This window comes from Octopus sinensis, linkage group LG3, assembly GCF_006345805.1.
Source record: "Octopus sinensis linkage group LG3, ASM634580v1, whole genome shotgun sequence".
Taxonomy (NCBI): domain Eukaryota; kingdom Metazoa; phylum Mollusca; class Cephalopoda; order Octopoda; family Octopodidae; genus Octopus; species Octopus sinensis.
Window position 1 is genome coordinate 163,148,326 of NC_042999.1, and position 21,392 is coordinate 163,169,717.

Consider the following 21,392-nt stretch of genomic DNA (forward strand, 5'->3'; position numbering starts at 1 on the left):
TTTGTTACACATCTTACAGGTAAATTAAAATTATAGGTAAAAAAAATTTAAATGTTCTGAAAAAATTTTATTGATTAAATTCACACACACACAATATTCTTAAAAATGGTTGGATTTCAAACTTTCTTCCAAGTATGTGGGTAACCTTAACCCTCCAGCATTTAAACTGGCCATATCCAGCCCAAATATGCCTCCTGTTTTATGCTGAAACTGGCCAGATCTAGTCTCTCACACCTACCCTAAAATGTCATTCAAATCTCAAAGCTATGAGACAATACATGATTAATTTAAAACAGTATGAATAAAAATGCTTTACATTTGGCAGAGTCATTTGAACGCTAAAAGGTTAAACTATTTTTCCATTCTTTGTTTATGTTCTGTCTAATGATTCGTTTCCACAGTAACCACTTCAGAGGAAATGTAAAAAAAAAAAAATCAAATAGTTTCATTTCCTTGCAAAGACTCTGACTAGGTCTAATGTCTTCCTAAAAATAACTAAGAAAATCAGTTTTTAAATTCTTACTGTATTCAGGTGCAAATTTAAAAAACAAAAATTTTTTTATCAGAACTGTTGTCAGAATTGTTTTACTTTGAGAAAAAGAAATACCTAATTCATAATTACACACATGGTTTTTATGTCTATATTTTCTTAGATTTTTCTATGTCTTCTTTCAAAAATACTTGAATTCAAACTTGCTGCTTGGCAACATTTTGCATCCATTGTGAAACATTTCAGTAAATCAAAGTGGCAAAAAATATTTTTAAAGAATTCTCCAACGATTCACATTGCTCAGATATCATGTACAATGATGGTGGACTGTGTAACTCAATTGTTTGCATAGTGCAACCACATGTTTTTATGAATGAACTGATGAGATTTGCAATGAAATTTTCATGAAAATATGAAATAGGTTGTTTCAAACAGGTACACCTGGTTTGGTAACAAAAGATTTAAATATTCTTGACATAACATCTTTTCTCCTACCCAACATTCATAATGTTTTATTTTCTAGTTATCACTTCTGTATTGGACACCATTTTTGTTCTTATAGGTCCTCTCCTGACTGATCTCTCTCTCTCTTTCTCACTCCAAAGGTAGACTTCCTTGTGTTTTATCAAGCCATATTTCTTTTGACTACATTCAATGATTGTGGAAATTCTGGGCCAAGATAGGGGATTCTAAAATGTCAATGTCTCCATCTTGGTCTTGCTAAGGAAATCCAATGTTTGGCCTCTTATAGTTTGACTGCAAGAACTTTTGAAAGGAAGACAAGTATTTAGTCTTACCTGATTAGAGGCATAATTTGAATTTGGTCAAGGTTTACAAGAAACCCAAAAGGTAGTGAGATCATTTTTGCAGAGCTGGAGACCAGGGGACCTAATCTCAATGATTGAGCAAATTTATGATCAAAGGTATCGTAACCATGACCATCTTATATTTTTTCTTTGCTAGGACAAAATTATCGTGTGCTCTTCCTTCTTTTAACTTGGTAGAGTGTGATCTGAAGATTTGGTTGCTATTTCTAGCAAATTAAGTGCCTACAGAGAGTTGTCCTCATTGACTTATAGCAAAATGTGTTAAAGGCAACTGTGAAGTGAAACAGTTGTCTGAGGTATGAGGTTATCATATCAAGTGTGAGATGACAATTTCTGTTTTAGGGTCCACATTCATGACCTTTGCAGGGTGTGTCTGATGTAAAACCACCCAAATCTATTGTGTGAAATACTGTGTATAAAGTGAGGCCAATATGCTTAATACTTAACATGATATGTGTATAGCCGTACACTCAAGTGAAGTTCCTCTCCTCTTTATATATACATACATTTGAACGTAGCCTCTGTTGTGTCTACTACTCTGATTGGTTGGTATTAGCACAATTTGGCTCTTAATCTATCATGCCAATATGCAGCATATAACCAATTGGAGCCCCTAAATAAGATTACATGAAACAGAGCCTGTTCTCAACCCTGCTGAGCCTACTGTTCCTTGTATAAACTCAGCTTCTCATCGTCTTGAAGTCTTTGGTTCTAGACCTTTTAAGGTCTAGCCACTGACCACACAAGACACAGCCAGATCCAGCAACAATACCACATGCTCAGGTTTCAACACAGCACTGTTTATGAATTACTTCACCCTGGATCAACAGCAAAGAACAACTTGCAAGCCAGACAGCAACACCTGTCCAACAGCATTATGGCAATCTATCTCTTTCTTCATCACTACCATCTTCTTAACGATGTCAACATCTCCATGTACACAACAACCAGCAACACTGCACAGGTTCTAACATAACACTGTTCATGAATTACTTTACCATGGTTTACAGTGAATATACAACCTGTGAGAACTTCTGTACAAGTGACCCAGGCAGTAGCATTACAGCCACAACTTCGTACAAAATTTACTGCACCAGCTCTGCATCATTGCCACAACTCCTCGATGCAGTATTTCAATCACTGTGTACAATTGACTATCAACTGGTATTTCTCATTCTTGTGTCTATGAACATTCGTCTAACTTCTCATTATGGACTCTTTCACTTTCTCCTTCATTGTTTTTCTTATATGTAGCACACACGTACATCCATGCCTATACACACATACACTTTGTTCTCATGATGGCCTGTCTATTATTCTGTATACGTGCCGCGCCCACACACACATGTTAAGCTATCAGTAAAACTTCTCTCTAAACCTTCTACTCGGTTTCCCCCACTGGCACATATGTATTATTCCAACCTTCTGAACAGAGTCATTATTAGATGGCTTCACTACACTGCCATGACCATCTGTATGCGCTTTCTTGAAGTTAATATTTTTAACATTTACAATGAAGTGCCTTTAGATATTTTAACATTACTCAAATATCTGTAATGTTGTGCAGAAATAGGCTAGTATAGCAAATATAATCAACACAAACCTAGAATTGCCTATATTTGAAATAAAGAATGATCATGTTAACCAAAGTATAATGAAGCTATCTTGTCAAGAGAGACAAATATGGTTATCTACATGTGAATATGTGGAGGCGCAATGGCCCAGTGGTTAGGGCAGCGAACTCGCGGTCGTAGGATCGCAGTTTCAATTCCAAGACTGGGCGTTGTGAGTGTCTATTGAGCGAAAACACCTAAAGCTCCACGAGGCTCTGGCAGGGGGTGGTGGCGATCCCTGCTGTACTCTTTCACCACTCTTTCTCTCACTCTTTCATCTGTTGGCCTGCTCGCTTAGCCAGCGGGGTGGCGTCATTCGAAGGCTAAAGCAATGCGAGGCGCATTGTGACCAGCGATGTGTGGCAACATCTGATAGCCTGGTCGGTCACGTGATCACATGTGAATATGTTACTCACTTGTATGACCATTGCCTTAAATTACATCCAAAAGCATAAAATTTCTATCTTTTCAATCTGTTCTACTATTACAACTGTTTCTCTAAACTACCTAGTTGCATATTTGTTCTATCCAGGCTTGTTAGACATATCTGTTACCTTGTTTCACATTGAACATTCAACTAGATTCTTACTCTCTTGAACACCATCCTTCAAAAACCCCTTTCCAATATTTTATGTTAAATTTCTATCCATATGCTTCAGCTTTGTATCTAGACTGAGATAAGTCTTCATGCAAACAACCTCTCTAGTGCTGGTGACAGGCTGAAATAGACACAGTCCATATGTCAAATGGCCGGTTATAGGAAAGTGTTATAATGTGGAGCCTCATCCACTTGTATGTTGTCATCTGCACTAATATTCTTGTTGCCACTATTATGTTGTGGCGATGACTTGGCAATCGTGTTATCGCTGATAGCTTCACAAGACAATAACTTTGAAACATCTACCTTGAAAGTAACTCAAACTCATATAAATCATGTAACTGACACTGACTCCAGCTGAGAACTCTTATGACTCTACTATTACTGACCACATTTTAAATAACTCCATGCATTCTGTGCCAAATAGGTCTAGTGATTTTTTTAAACATATGATTGTCCTTTTTGCTTCACCTTGAAAAGTTACATTGCAAATACATTTGCTGATGAAATATAATTTCTTTCCTGTAACACCAAATGCTACTTTATTTGATTTAAATAATTTCAGCTTACTGATTTGTCGCCATACTTCTTCATTTTTCATAGTGATGTCACTACCTGTGTCTAATTGCATTCTGATGCTAGCGATTTCGATTCTCACCTTGATGAATTTTCTGTTTATTGCACAAACTTTTTTCTCTGATGGCAAATTATTTATTTTTTCTTGTTTGGTCCAATTTTTCGACATCTTAGTTCTGTAGTGCAATTTAATGTGTCCTGTGTTCCTACAATGAAAACATTTTGCTCTTTTTTAACGGACTCTCTTTTCTCAGGTGCCTACCACCACATGCCATGCATGGGTTTATCTTCTGAGATATATCGTGTTTTTTGTGAAACACTTTATCTGTCTTCTAACTTTTTTGCACTGGTTTTATCTGTAAACAATCTCTGCGTTAGATTTCTTCTGTGTCGTGCCTTACTTTCAATACCATATTGCACTCTTCTGACAGTTTCTGGAGAGTTATATCCTGGTTCATTTCCAGTTTTGTGAGAATTTTCATTCTGACTTCTGTGTCCTTTTTAGCAGTAAGTCCCTGAGCAAAAATCAGGCACTTGAACAAGTCTGGAGTTAGTTTATCCAGTTCAAATCTCTCACACTCTCTGTTCAATCTACCCGCATATGTGGTAAAATCTTTATCATTGCTTTTCTCAGTGTTCAAACGCTTTCATGTGTTGAAGAACAATGGTTTTTCACTAAACATCCTACATAAAATGTCAGTTGTGTTCATGAAATTTATGTCAGAAACTTTTTTAGGTAATATAAAGTTGCAGTATTTCTCATGTTCTATCATCACCAGTTTACTCAGAATTAGATGCATTTTCATTTCATCCATCCACTTTTGGCATTCATGTTTAAAAATTAGTTCAAATCTTCGGTAATATGCCTCAAAAATGATTCCTTCTTCCAGATCTTATTAAAATTCATTTATTGAATTTGCTACAGAGACTGGTGAAAACGTATTTTCCGGTTTACCAGCTTCATTAGTTACAGCATTTGTTGCTGTAACATTTGTTGGTGTTATTGCTGTTTTTACAACTCAACTAAACCCTCTAGCAACTTTTCCATAATTTTACAGTTGTAAAATATATACAATAAAAATCTTTGTTACTCCTCTGTCACGTTTTTAATTTCTTCTCGTGAAAAAATTTTCAACGTTGGCAACTCAACAAGTTTTCCATAATTTTATGGATGTAAAATATATACAACAAAAAGGTTTGTTACTCCTCTGTCGAGTTTTTAATTCCTCAACATGAAAAACTTTTCAATGTGGTCCACATGAATTATTTTCTCATGAAAAAAAAATTTTTTGTTCAACGTTGTCCATGTGAGTTGTTTATATCCCTGTTGCCACTGTTATAATGTGGATCCTCATCCACTTGTATGTTGTTATCAGCGCTATAATATTTTTGTCGCCACTATTATGTTGTGGCAGTATTCTGCATTTCTTGTGCTATCACTGATAGCTCCACGAGACAATCATCATCATCGTTTAACGTCCGTTTTCCGCGCTAGCACGGGTTGGACGATTTGAAAAGTCTACCTTGACAGTAACTTGAACTCGTATATATCATGTAACTGACACTGACTCCAACTGAGAACTCTTACAATGACTCTACTACTACTGACCTCCTACAACGACTGATTGTCTGACTTTATAGTGGCTCTTTCATACCACTTTGTCACATGGGAAGGAGTGTACCATTTTCACTGCAACAGAAAGGTTGTAAAATTATGCAAAAATTACCTTAAAAATATGACATATGTTATAATAAAGATTGGCTGTTATTTTTGTTGTTAAGTCAGTTGATGGACTGATAACTGTCTGGCTCATACTAGCATTGGAAATAAAACAAAATGATAAGTTAGTAGGGTTATTATCACAGAGAAACCCAGTGCTGTGATCATCATCATCGTTTAACGTTTGCTTTCCATGCTAGCATGGGTTGGACAGTTTGACTGAGGGCTGGCAAGCCAGAAGGCTGCACCAGGCTCCAATCAGATATGGCAAAGTTTCTACAGCTGGATGCCCTTCCTAATGCCAACCACTCCGAGAGTGTAGTGGGTGCTTTTTACATACCACAGGCATGTGGGCCAGTAATAAAAATAATCCATTTGATTTTTACAAATACAAATATTCTAGATTGCTCCTAAAAGTTCATGAAGCTGATTTGTAAGCATTATTATCAACAGTTTATAATCAGTGGATCACAGACACCCTCTTCTCTCTGCCTGTTTTGTTACCACTCTCAATGTGTGCCCACTACTTTGTCCTTCTTGATAGACAGCCTGACAGCAAAATGCCAAACATTGATGATGGATACATGGAAAGAGTATTAGGTAAATGAACAGTGAGGTAATCGACATAAAAGTAAAGTGACTGTACATAAGGAGTGTTTGCAAAGAGTGTTTAAGTTTAAAGAATTCCAAGATCCTTTTTAAAATTCTTCCAACTACCATCCACTTGAATTATACTCTTTACTCTTTTACTTGTTTCAGTCATTTGATTGCGGCCATGCTGGAACACCGCCTTTAGTCTAGGAAATCGGCCCCAGGACTTATTCTTTGTAAGCCTAGTACTTATTCTATCGGTCTCTTTTGCCGAACTGCTAAGTTACAGGGATGTAAACACACCAGCATCGGTTGTCAAGCGATGTTGGTGGGGACAAACACACACATATATACATATACACATATACGACAGGCTTCTTTCAGTTTCCGTCTACAAAATCCACTCACAAAGCTTTGGTCAGCCCGAGAAGACACTTGCCCAAGGTGCCACGCAGTGGGACTGAACCCGGAATCATGTGGTTGGTAAGCAAGCTACTTACCATACAGCGACTTCTGCACCTAAAAGGAAAGCTCTACCGTGTCTCCTTCTTGACATGTTATGCATATGTTTTAGAACAAGCCAAAGCAAAATTCATTTTCAATGGAGATGCCGGGGATTGAACCCGGGGCCCTTTCACTTGCGAAGCGAATGCTCTACCACTGAACTACATCCCTTTCATTTCAACTTTTTATCAAATTTCTTTCAAATTTTCCCCACTGGTGTTGTTTTGCATGTTGATGATGAAAATCCCATTCATGTGTCTAGAAATTAATAATTAAAAAAGTTATAAGCCTTTAAAATTATGTAATTTCTGACATAACAGGAGTTACAACTGTCTGTTTCCACAGGAATGGCGAACCACAGTGTTGGTTACTCTTTTTACTAGCAAATCTACCCATCTATGATGGAGGCATAAAATAAGAGAGGGAAGTCATAACACCAGTATTTATTGAGAAATGTGGAAATCCTTGTCGCCGGAATTTTAGCAAAACAAAAATCAAAGGTGATTTATTAATACCAAACTCAATATCCACCAAATAATCATACTTTTTCATATTTTTTCTGCTAAAAAAACCTTCCTGATTACCTCTTTCATAATCCTGAAAACATCGTGACCATTGGTCCAGCCATTTGACCGAGAAAAGGGAACAGACAGACAGACGGACATAATGGCCATTATAAGTAAGATTTGAGGAAAAAATTATTATCTTTAAATTCTTCTCACTCAAGAATGGCTTCATCTTTGTATAACATACAAAGTAATTATAGGCATGGCTACCATTTTTTTTTCTGGAGTCTGTTGGATTACATTGTTCAGTGTTTTCTTAAAGACAATAAGTTAAGTTAAGTTAATTTTTTGGCTCAAAAAGCAAAAAGCAAGGCCATGTATGGGGACATGGAGTTATATACAGGGAGGGTGTTCATGCAAAGAGTTCAGGCCATTTCTGGTCAAGAGAGACTTTGAACCGAGCGGTCGTCGGCATCTTCACTATCTCATCCAGCAGCTTATTCCACGGATCCGCAACCCGGACGGAGAAAGCCCCTCTCCTTCGATTGAGATGAAATCGTCGCGGATAGAACTTTTCGGAATGACCCCGCAGCCGACGCTCTGGAGCAGGAGTGAAGAACAGCTCTTTCGAGAGGTTACACTTTCCGCTTATGATGTGAGCGAGAATGAGATCACCACGGCATTGTCGTTTTTTGAGAGAATAAAGGTCGAGCGTCTTCAGCCTTTCTTCATAAGACAAATGATTGAGACCAAGAACCATGCGGGTAGCCAGCTTCTGGACTCTTTCGAGATGAGGTATGTCTTTGAGGAGATAAGGAGAAGAGGCTTGAATCCCGTACTCCAATATGGGTCTCACCAGCGTGACACAGAGCGGTAGGAATATGGCTGCTGTGAGCATTCCGAATGACCGTCGAATCAAAAACAGAACTCCGCGTGCTTTGTTGGCAGCATGGATGCACTAGGCCGAAGGCGAAAAGGAAGAATCCACCAAGATACCCAGGTCCTTTACCTGATTGATCCTCTCCAGCAGCAGACGACCCGGCTCGAAATCAAGTTGAGTTGCAGGAGAGGAGCCAACAGGCAGATGACAGCACTTTGACATGTTTAGACACAGGTCCCATTCGTTAGACCATCTCCAAACTTGGTGGAGTCATCGACGAAGATCATCTATATCACTGCGAGGAGCGACCAGTTTGACATCATCGGCAAATAGAAAGGTGTGTTGCGTGAGGTCATCGGGCAAGTCATTTATGAAGACTAAAAACAATAAGGGCCCAAGCACTGAACCTTGAGGCACACCACTGCTCGCACTGGAGATGTTGGACAGCGAAACATTAACTTGGACTTGGAAGGAGCGATCTGAGAGGAAGGCACCAACCCATCGTACAATATCCGGATGGAAACTATATGCTTGAAGCTTGACAAGTAATAGGCGGTGGTTAACCGAGTCAAAAGCTTTGGCAAAGTCCAATAAAACGATGTTAACAGCATCACCATCATCCAGGATACGCATCACCAATTCTTCCATTACCAGTAAGTTGGTCAAGCATGATCTCTTCGGCACGAAGCTGTCTTGGGAATCAGAGATAGAGGCTGTTTGAACTCTGAATGTAAAGAGATTTAACTCAACATTGCACATTTTATTTAATATCTTACTAATTTTATCATCCATTAACTATCACTACTGACTCAAGAAAAGACCACAATTATCACCACAACTTCCACCCTTTGTCATACTGAAATCTCTGCAACACAGAATCGACCCGTAAGTTTCAATCCTGTACCATCAATTAGGCTCAACATTGTAATGTTTAATCAAAGTATATTTTCTATAAATTTTCTTTGGTAAAGCTTTACTGCAGATTATTTCCCGCCAACAATCCATGGCATTTCATACACGACATTTGTCAGTGACTTTGTAACAGTTTTCGATTCCGTATTGACAATAAGTCTGAGTACCCTTCCAGTTCCTCACTTACAATAGCTACCATTTCCTTGGAATGCTTACCTTTAGGTAAAATATTTGCATCTAATAGTTAATATTCTTTCTACCCTTATACTTCTTCACAGAAAATGAACTTGTCAAAAGCTTTGGCAAAGTCCAATAAAACGATGTTAACAGCATCACCATCATCCAGGATATGCGTCACCAATTCTTCCATTACCAGTAAGTTGGTCAAGCATGATCTCTTCGGCACGAAGCCCTGTTGGGAATCAGAGATAGAGGCTGTGTTTTGGAGGTGGAGTCAGCCAAGTCTCAGTGATAGCTATCACATCTGGGGAATCACGCATGGCCAGTGTAAATAATTCGCTGAACTTTGGAAATAAGGAGCACAAGTTGGTATAGACGATGCTGAGCTGTGAAGTTTGAGGGGCGGAAATTAGGGAACAAGCAGAATAAGGGGTATCAGAGATAGCATCGTTGTCGGGGGTATCTACTTTACTTCGATTCGCCCTCGATTCATTTTCCCTGTCAGCACTACAGCATGCGACCAGGGGTAGGACTTGATTATTTGTCCATCTTGGATGCGTGAACCCTTCTCTCCCATCTGTTTTCTCATCTTCAGTTCAGATATCAGGTTTCTCCGACGAATTCTCTCTCTCAGTGAGTATTCCTCACGAAAACCCATATTGGGGTCCTCCCAGACATGCTTCTGAGCTCTGTTCAGAAATGTTGAAGCCTCCTGATCGGAAGAAAAGATTACTCTTATTGGGCATGGTCTGGTGTCTGAGGTTGAGTTCACTTGGAATCTTCCTAGCCGAGTGACCTTATGGATACTGACATTTTCGCTGACAGAGAACAATTCATCATCATCATCATTTAACGTCCGTTCTCCATGCTAGCATGGGTTGGACGGTTCAACCGGGGATCTGGGAAGCCAGAAGGCTGCACCAGGCTCCGGTCTTATCTGGCAATGTTTCTACAGCTGGATGCCCTTCCTAACGCCAACTACTCCATGAGTGTAGTGGGTGCTTTTTACGTGCCACCCGCACAAGTGCCAGGCGAGGCTGGCCACGGTCGGATTGGTGCATTTTATGTGCCACCAGCACGGAAGCCAGTTGAGGCGATGCTGGCATCGGCCACGATTCGGATAGCGCTTTTTACGTACCACCAGTCCAGGGGTCCTGGCAACTGCCGGGTGCCAGTCATAGGATTGGTTCAATTTCGATTCCGATTTCACTTGCCTTTTGATTTCACTTGCCAAATAAAATGGAAACAAAATTTATGTCTTCTTTTAGGCGGTTTATGCCTGTATCACAGGTGGATTCAGCTTTACCATAAATGATTGCTGATCTTGAGTGGGCAAAATGGTCGTTCTGTTCTCTACTGTGAACTGCGGCATTCGATTCTTCATTGATAAATTAGAAAGGGCAGTTTCGTAGCCATCAGACTTATGTAGGCCTTTGGGGTCGATCGGAATGGGTTTAGTGGTCATAACTTTCCCGCCTGGGCAGTATGATGTATATAGTTACTCTTCTTTGCAAGTTGAATGACCACATTTCGTTAGTAAAAGATTCAATCTAGACTAAAATTACTATGTACACCATCAATTTTTTTTTTAATCACAAATCTTGTTAATTAGATATTAACGAAAGCAAGGAAGGAACTCAGAGAGATCTGAGTCTACTGTAAATGATGAGTGCTACTGTGCAATTTATCACTTGCTTGAGGCAGGCCCTTGTATTTCCCTCTTGTTGAGTGTGGTTCCTGTCTTGCAAGCTGACAAACTCCATGCTGTAGTTCACCTTTCCAATGGAAACTCATAGTTGCAACTTCCTGTATTCTAGTAATGGAGGCTTCTGATTGACTTAAATAACATAATCTTAAATGTCTGTAACTATTTTATTATTAATTTCAAGAATAAAAAAAAAAGAAAAAAGAAAGAAACAATTCTGTTTGAGAAAAAACTGGCCTCTCTTTGAAATATCAATGAAACAAGATTGGATTTATTCAGTTATTCATTCCCTCTTTCCATTTATTTTTAAATATTGTTTTTACCATACTGCCTTTCTTAATCTTGATAGTATGACTATAAAAGCTGTGCTCAGTTGTTCCTTCTTAGCAATATTACTAAAGAATAACACATTATCAGGAATAATCCTGGTGTGAGTCATTTTATCAAAGGATGACCTTGTGGTAGGTTATATAATAAAAGAATAGCTTTGTGGTGGATTGTGTTATCAAAGAAATGTTGGTATAGCTGTGTCATCAAGATTAAGTTGGAAAAAGGGAATGAATAAATCCAGTATTGTTTCCTGTCATTTGAGACAGACATTTTCTTTTTTTTTTTCTTTTTTCTTTGTTTGTTATTTAACTGAGGCCATGCTGGAGCACTGCCTTTAGTCAAACAAATCGACCCAGGACTTATTCTTTGTAAGTCTAGTACTTATTCTATCAATTTCTTTTTGCCAAACCACTAGGTTTTGGGGATGTAAATACACCAACATTGGTTGTCAAGCAATGGTGAGGGGATAAACACAGACACACAAATACACACACAAACAAACAAACAAACAATGGGCTTCTTTCAGTTTCTGTCTACCAAACCCACTCACATGACTTTGGGTGGCTTTGAGGCTATAGTAGAAGACATTTGCCCAAGATGCCACGCAGTGGGATTGAGCCTGGAACCATGTGGTTGGGAAGTAAGCTTCTTACCACACAACCACTCTTGAATAATTTTTAAAGACAGACTACAATTTTTGACATAGACAGAATTGTTTTAACATAAACTGACACTCCTTATGTATTGTCTCTTGACTTTTTATGTTGATTATCTGACTCTCTGTCTGTAATTCTGTTTGTGCTTCTAACTAATGATCTGTTCAGTTAAATTTGATTATCTGCTTATCCATCTGATATTTGCCTGGCTTTCTAAGGTTGCAGTAAAAGTTGACAGAGTTTATTCCTGATGTTATGTAAATAGGATTTTTCTCATCTTCATGCTAAGGATTGTGTCATGGAATTGCTTCCCATCTTTTGTCATGGTTGTCACCAGGAAGGGAAAAAAAATATGTAGAGAACTCTACTTAATGTAAAAAAAATGTAAAAAAATGTAAACATCAGGTCTATATCGCTAGGAATGAAGTGGAGCATTAGAAGTGTGCTAGTGTTCTACATTGTAAGGTTGAAGAGTGAAGTGCTTTCAGTTATGAAATGAATTGTGCTGTTGTTTTAAAAGAAATGTGCTTGAAGTGATACGGGCATATTTATCCTCAGTGATAATGAATCAAAAGTAGTAGAGAAGCATTATTAGGAAGTTTGCTGAATTAAGTGTTTGACTAGAGCAGGAAGAGCTTACTTGTAGTGGAAGGTAAAGAGTGAGTGGAAAATAGAAGTAGAGAGGTTAAGGACATGAAGACTGAGGAAGGTGCAAGTGGGTTTTGAATAACTGAAAGAATTATGATAGATCAGGTTTTGTAGAAAGCTATTGAATAGTATTACTGTCATCTTCTTCAGTTGATAATTGAGAGAGTGAAAGAGAGAGAATTAATAGTTCAGATTTAACCCTTTAGCATTCAAACTGGCCATATCCAGCCGAAATATTTAACCTGTTTTATATTGAAACTGTCCAGATCTCGCCTCTCACCTCAGCCCTACCATGTCGTTCTAAATCTAAAAAAATCACATCATTGAAATCTCTAAACTACAAGATAATGCATGATTAATTCAAAATGATATAAATAAAAAAAAAACACATTTGACAGAATAATTTGAACACTAAAGTGTTAAAGATGTTAGAAAATGTGTTAGTGAAATGTTCACAGTCCTTTTGGTTAGATAGGATACAGTTCAGTTTACACCAGGATATGCAATCTGAAGTTTATATCTTGGTAACGATTAAACTACTCTGTTTCATCTACGATGACCTAGAGAAGGCGTTTGATGAGGTCCAATTTATAAATGTCAGCATTCTGAGAACTTTAGTCTTGGTGGAAACTATAGGATACATATTTAAGTAATGTAATGTTGTATAGTGGTAAAACATACAGTAAAGGTGAAAGATTTACAGTCAAAGATTTAGTTTGGCATGATTCAATTATGAGCAAAGCAATTTGTGAGATTGGTTATGTATGGAAAAAAAAAAAAAGAAGAAATTATGCATGTCTCAGTGATTATACATACTTAGTGAAAAGCATCTTGGCAAAGACATATTGGGAGTAGAGTAAGAAAAACATGAATACGTAGCTCAGAGCTCTAAACATTGTTGGGCCTTTCAGGTTAGGTGACACAAGTTGAACCATATAAGAAGATACTGTATAGCAGACATTCACTGCACCTTATTGTTTAAAACAATTTAGATGATGTAGTTATAAATACATAATATAAACTACTTGTTTCAGTCATTAGACTGCAGCCATGCTGGGTCCACTACTTTGAAGAATTTTTAGTTGAGCAAATCAACCCCGGTATTTATTTTTCTGAAGCCTGGTATTTATTCTATTAGTCCTTTTTGTTGAACCACTAAGTTACGTGAACATGGATACAGCAACAGCAGTTGTCAAGCAGTGATGAGAACAAAGACATACACATACACATATACATATTCAACAGCCTTCTTTCAGTTTCTGTCTACCAAATCCACTCACAAGGCTGTAGTGGAAGTCACTTGCCCAAGGTTTCATGCTGTGGGGCTGAGCTTAGAACAATGTGACTGGGAAGTAAACTTCTTACCACACAGCCATACTCTTTTACTTGTTTCAGTCATTTGACTGCGGCCATGCTGGAGCACCGCCTTTAGTCGAGCCAATTGATACCGGGACTTATTCTTTTGTAAGCCCAGTACTTATTCTATCGGTCTCTTTTGCCGAACCGCTAAGTGACGGGGACGTAAACACACCAGCATCGGTTGTCAAGCAATGCTAGGGGGACAAACACAGACACACAAACATACACACAAATACATATATATGTATACATATATACATAAGGCTTCTTTCAGTTTCTGTCTACCAAATCCACTCACAAGGCATTGGTCGGCCCGAGGCTATAGCAGAAGACACTTGCCCAAGGTGCCACGCAGTGGGACTGAACCCGGAACCATGTGGTTGGTAAGCAAGCTACTTACCACACAGCCACTCCTGCGCCTATTTGTAAACAGCCATGCTGTTTATAAATATGTATTTTCGTAAATATATAGGATGGCATCTTGGGCAAGTGTCTTCTGCTATAGCCCCGGGCCGACCAATGCCTTGTGAGTAGATTTGGTAGACGGAAACTGGAAGAAGCCTGTCGTATATATGTATATATATATAAGTGTGTGTGTGTATATGTTTGTCCCCCTAGCATTGCTTGACAACAGATGCTGGTGTGTTTACGTCCCTGTCACTTAGCGGTTTGGCAAAAGAGACCGATAGAATAAGTACTGGGCTTACAAAGAATAAGTCCCGGGGTCGATTTGCTCGACTAAAGGCAGTGCTCAAGTAAAAGAGTAAAAGAGTAAAATGTACAAATAGGATGTTTTTGTATTTATTTATATGCTTATGGTTTCCAGGATATCTGTTTAATTTGTGCTCATTTTCATCAGTAATTAGTGTGTAAATATAGTGCTCATAACCATAGTAAATTGTTATATTATTTTAGTAATCTGATTCATTCTGATTGCCTTAACCACTAAGGCTAATCTATAGTATGTTTCCCACCACCATCATCCACAAGTATTTTAATGCTACTAACATCAACAATGCTATTACTACCATCTGCATGACTATAACTAACATTGCTAGTGTTATAACTCTCATCACAATACTTCACCCAAAAAAACTATTGCAACAATCACTACCACTTCTATCATCTGCTGCACCCACTATCACCAAGTGGATTCTCACCAACTTCATTATCATTCCCACTATCATTAAGGCCAACTACTATCAGTCTCACCACTACCATGATCAGTTATTTGTTTTGTCTTGATAAGAACTCAGCAAACAAGTTCAACTTTACATATGGATGGAAGCACTCCATCGGTTACAACGACGAGGGTTCCGGTTGATCTGATCAACAGAACAGCCTGCTCGTGAAATTAACGTGTAAGTGGCTGAGCACTCCACAGACACGTGTACCCTTAACGTAGTTCTCGGGGATATTCAGCGTGACACAGAGAGTGACAAGGCCGGCCCTTTGAAGTACAGGTACAACAGAAACAGGAAGTAAGAGTGAGAGAAAGTTGTGGTGAAAGAGTACAGCAAGGATCACCACCATCCCTGCCGGAGCTTTCGTGGAGCTTTAGGTGTTTTCGCTCAATAAACACTCACAATGCCCGGTCTGGGAATTGAAACCACGATCCTACGACCGCGAGTCTGCTGCCCTAACCACTGGGCCATTGCGCCTCCTCTTTACATATACATTTCATATCTTTCCTGTTATTTTTACTTTGGGCAATGACGACTAAAGTAACCTCTTCACTTCTAGCTAAAAACTAAACTCACACTGTCACAATCTATCATTCACTGTTTTACTCCCACACTGTCATTTTCATATAACTCTAATCTTACATGATTTTCCATTTCTTCTGTCCATTTTATCCCACCTTACTCTGTTACTGCAGTGAGATGGCCTCTGATCCACTGTCACCCTTGTGTTATGCCTTGCAGCCAAAGTTTCTCTTTCATGCACACAGGAACACTTAATTTAACTTACTAATGCCATGCATTATGTTTGAACCATAGTAGTTTCCTGTGATTAGTCTATTAAGCAATCAGTCAGTGTCAAGCCATTGTGTAATTCAACCTTCTAGAATCTTCTTGTGCCCTGTAAAATGGCTGCTTTTGGTGGCAATTGCAGAATGTTGAGGTAGCTGTCTGTTGTGGCTTCATTCTCATGACAGCCAAATGGTTAAGACAAATGGCTGATAGTTGACAGAAGTTTCCTTTGCCACGAATATAGCATGGTTTCCAGTTACGATGGGCCAGTCACAGATAGTTATATCAATAATCTTGCTGTAAAACTCCAGTATGTTTCTCCTAGTATGTAATTATTACTGTTATTATTTATAAAAGACCAACATGATTAAACTCTATGTGCAATAATAAAATCTTCTGTTAATTGTTTGTAGGTGTTACTTCTTCATGCAGCCCAAGACATAGATTTTCATTCATCAACTCAACCAGTTATCACCTCTGATCAGCAAAAAAAACTCGCAACAAAACTTTTGGAGAGAGTTTATAGTTCCTCACTGTAGCCTTTGATCTCTCTTTGGACATATAGGTCCTTAATAAATTCAAGACTTTGTCTAAGTTTGTAGTACCTCTATATAATGTAAATAAAATCAGTTATTAATGTCCAATTGTAGATTTTTCAATAATTTTCTACAGTCTCCTTTAAGGATGTTTTATTCCTGGAAAGATTAATGAAGGAACTCGAGATTATTATTATCATTCCCAAGGTGGTAAGCTTTCAGCAACATTGGAGCATTGGATAACATACCTTACTGTATTCCAGCTCTTTATGTTCTAAGCTCAAATTCTGCTGAGATCAACTTGGCTTTTCTTCCTTTTGGGGTTGATAAAATAAAGTACTTGTTTAGTACTGATACTTGAGTAAACCTTTCTTCTTAAAATTGCTGGCTCTGTCAGAGTGATTGGCAGAAACACTGCTGAAGTGTTTTACAGCATTTTTCTTTTTTCATGCGATGATTGACTTTTCAATTCATCTTTTCAGGTACCAGTGAGAGGCAGGGTAGAGGATCAGTATTACTGTTTTTTCCTCCCAAATGTTATTGTCCTTGTGTCACAAAAACAGAAGCTTTATTTGCATATATGTAATTCCTTGCAATAATACCTGTTAATTTCCTCCAAGCCTTCCTTTAATAGAAGTTGAGCTGCGTAGAGTAAAAATGGATTTTAATTTCTGTCCAACAATGAAGGCATATGTCTCAGCTAAATAGCAGGCTAGACTTGTTGAATATGGATGAGATGAGTTTTCATTGAGAATAAGATAATGATTTTAGAAGTACTTGAGCGTATAATGATCATGTCAAGTCTATATAGGCTGTTCCCTGTGCTCTATTCATTCTCCAAAACATAAACTGAAATGATTCCCTACATTGTTCACCTTTACAATGACTAATCAGATAGTCTCTCCTGGAAAAGTATGCTGTCAGTGATGTAGGTTTCATTTCATCTTCAACATACAGATGTTTGGTTAGTTGTCTTTGAGCAGTTTTCTAATCCTTCACTGGTCACTTTATCTTGTTGTTAGGCAAAGATACCATATATTTTCAGAAAGTTCTCTTTAATGGACTAGTAACCTGTTCCTATCCATGAAAGAGTTTATCTTATATCTACTGAATGCCATGACATCAAACTATTGTGCTTTCTGGAAACCACTTTTAGTAATAAAAAAAAAAAAAATTTCGTTTTTATTAAAGCTTACATGTGAGAGATTTTAAACTGATACATATAAATTGATATTGTAAATATCTTTACAATGGCTAGATAAGTTAGAAAGTCACTGTCTGAGGCTCGAATACAAAAGTCTTAGCAGGAAAGAAATTAGAATCCTGCTAACATCTTAGAAGTGGCTGTACTCAATATGGACAACTGAGGTGTATTCAATAAAAAAAAGGAAGTGATTTGAGAGAAAAACTGGGTATATGAGACATCAGATGTAGTGTGCAAGAGAGAAGACTGTTCTGGTTTAGTCATGTAATGCATATAAATGAAGACAGATGCATCAAAAAGTGCTGATCTCTAATTGTTGGGGGGAACATGTGGAAGGGGTAGACCCAAGAAGATGTAGGACAAAGTGGTGAGAAAAGATCTTCAGACATTGAGTTTCACAGAGAGGATGACAAAGGGCTGTGCTTGAAAAGACACATCAAACCGAGTAAAATTGTAGTTGTTGTTACATACAGGCATGTCCCCTACATCCCTCTTCAGCTGAGGGATCCTAATCTTGTGGGCTGGTGCCACCTAAACAGTACCTATACACTCTATAAAGTGGTTGGTGTTCCAGCCATAGAAACCATGCCAAAACAGACATGAAACCCAGGCAGCTCTTCAGCTGTCTAACCTATGCCAGCTTGGAAAACGAATGTTAAATGATGATGATTTTGCATGTAATCATGTTTGTATAAATGAATGATAGAGATGTACCATTATCAAGGCTGTCACTCCTCTTAGGAAAAAATGCAATCTTAGCTGGATTTATGTTTGTCAATAGCTTTAGTTAATAGGATTTTTTGACGAGGCTCAGTTTTATTGAAATATTTAGTCACTTTTGCATTCAATCAAGCACAGGATTAGCTAAAGGCATAACTTTGTGATATTAAACAATTTGAGATAAAATAAAGAGAAACAGACTCACTGACTACTCAAACCATGCATCCATCAATTGCTCAGTAACTACGTAACTGATTACACTACAGTCCATCTGCCATTTCATCTTTTCATTAGATATTGTAATGTATTTCTGATATTTTACAAACTTTTACATCTCTTCTGTATCCACAGTTTTAGCAAATGCATATAAAGTTTAGAAGAATAAACAAAATAATTTCAGTTAAATAGACAAAAATAGTTTCAATTAACTAACACACCTACATAATTGTGTGTCCAAATGGTTTAATTGTACTCTTGAAGAATTCTCTATAGGTTTACCTTGCTGTTTTACATACTGTAACTGTAATCAAAATCTTTAAAAGAGCAAATTTAAAACCTCAGTTGTGTACTAGACTACTGAGACAGTATGCTGAATGTTGTGGTATGAACTTGAACATGCTGGTAGACTATCACTAAGATGATCACAGTAAACAAACATAATATTGAAAATGTTTGTTTCATATACCTTTGACCTTCCATTCATTTGCAATGTGACAGTATAAAAGAAATTCAGTTTATAAAGCATCAATAACATTTAACTAAGTAGGGTACATTTGTATAATTTGAAAAATTTCCTTGAGATTTAAGCTTTGTTTTTAGAATGCCAGTGTGCTGTAAGTATTGCAGTATAACTGTAAGATTTTGAAGTTGATAAAATAAGTATTATGATCAATTAATTCACTATACTGTCCCCAGTTAATTTGTGACCTTGTGCTAATGTGAGAAATCCTTGCTATGATAATAGAATGGCGCAATTGGTAAAAATGTTAGACTTGCAGTATTTGTATTCCTTTACATTCCATGTTTAAATTCCACTGATGTTCACTTTGCTTTTCATTCTTCCAGTGTTTATAAATTAAATACCAATCGAGTTTTGAGGTTATTTAATTCAACTATACTCATCTCCTTTAAATTTGTAGTTTCTGGTGCCATTATAAGAAGTTCTTATTAAATTCAAAGGCTTGGTAATATTTTACTTGATTTCTTTCTCTTTCTTTTGCCTAGGTGGCTCATAGAACAACTGGTAAGGTGATGGTGTTGAAAATGAACACCTGTTCAAGCAATCGTCCAAATATGTTGAGGGAAGTACAGCTGATGAATAGACTTTCTCATCCTAACATACTCCGGTAATATAGCTATCTTTTAATTTCATTTAAGTAATCGTTACTTTGCACTCACTATTCCTCTAGCTCATTCGATAATTGGGGCAACACTAAACGCTTCATATTCAAGTAGTGATTCAAAAAAGAATGCACAGCTGCTTCCTCTTGTCCAATGGGATGATGAATCTTTCCAGTGCTGGGGTTGAAAATGAAATCGCTTATTTCACAGAGACAGTTTAGGTTTGGTGACAGTTTCGTCAGTATGTTGGTGCATTATCATGTCAGTCAGTCACAACTTTAATTGAATCCTTAACTGATCTTAATTTTACTAACGTCGAGGCGGCGCTGGCAACGGCCACGTACGGATGGTACTTTTTATGTGCCACCGGCACAGGTATCACAACTACTATTTCCATTGATATTTATGGAAATAGTAGTTGTGATACCTGTGCCGGTAACACATAAAAAGCACCATCCGAACGTGGCCGATGCCAGCGCCGCCTCGACTGGCTTCTGTGTCAGTGGCACATAAAAAGCACTATCCGAACGTGGTTGTTGCCAGCGCCGCCTTGGCTGGTTCCGTGCCGGTGGCACGTTAAAAGCTCCAACCGATCGTGGCCGATGCCGGACCCTCCTGGCACCTGTGCAAGTGGCACGTAAAAAGCACCCACTACACTCGCCGAGTGGTTGGCGTTAGGAAGGGCATCCAGCTGTAGAAACTCTGCCAGATCAGACTGGAGCCTGGTGCATCCCCTGGCTTCCCAGACCCCGGTCGAACCGTCCAACCCGTGCTAGCGCGGAAAACGGACGTTAAACGATGATGATGATTAAACTACCTATAAAATGGCCAAAGGGGTAAGATATTTGGGTACCAATTCATATCAGTCTAAGGCATTTTTTCATTTTTTGTTATTTCATTTATTCTATATACCCAACACCATCTTAGAATAGTTATCTGTAATAGACAAACACTTTATCTTGTGGGGAAATTTTCTAATCTGCTGAAAGTTGAAACCAAGACTGGAGTTAACTAACAGTTCATATGTTGATATGTGAGAGGATTAATTTAAATTACTTATGTGCTTTAATTAATCTTTATATATAAAAGTGAGGTTGTGTGCTGTCTGTCTCCTACGATTTAGATTCCTAACTACTCCCACATTTTGCAGTGCAGCTTAACCAAAACCGGGTATCTTATAGTCGTGATTCATATCGAGCCCTTCTGGGTATTAGCGTGTGTCTACGATTTAAAAAAAAATTTACTATCAATTTTTCCCATTTTTAATGCATTTTTGGCATATATAAGGGAAGTAACTCTCGAAAAATGTATTATTAAATCTCAGAACGTAAAAAGCTACAGTAACCCTCCCCCCCCTTTGTGGTTAGCCATATTGAGATGGCTATTATACTTTACATCTCTAAAAATGCTTATATAGTTATTTCCCTTACAAACCCGAGCAACGCCGAGCGATACTGCTAGTTCTAAATAAAACATAAAGCAGTGTAGTAAAATATTTGTAGCTGTTTTATTTATTAATGTAC

General features: G+C 37.9%; 1 protein-coding gene and 1 non-coding gene across 7 annotated transcripts in view; one reads left to right on the top strand and one right to left on the bottom strand.

The window, feature by feature from the left end:
* LOC115209699 (dual specificity testis-specific protein kinase 2) overlaps nucleotides 1-21,392 on the top strand; it is a 113,142-nt gene that overhangs the window by 35,280 nt on the left and 56,470 nt on the right. For 5 of the 6 annotated variants that reach the window (XM_029778187.2, XM_036501578.1, XM_029778188.2 and 2 more), the window contains exon 3: nucleotides 19,753-19,874. In XM_029778187.2, the coding sequence (XP_029634047.1) occupies nucleotides 19,753-19,874 (122 nt within the window). Of the gene's footprint in view, nucleotides 1-11,777; nucleotides 11,801-19,752; nucleotides 19,875-21,392 lie in introns of those variants that run through there. The other variant, XM_036501579.1, reaches the window with a different exon arrangement.
* Trnaa-cgc lies at nucleotides 7,018-7,090 on the bottom strand. The gene has a single exon. It is a non-coding gene; the product is annotated as a tRNA-Ala (tRNA).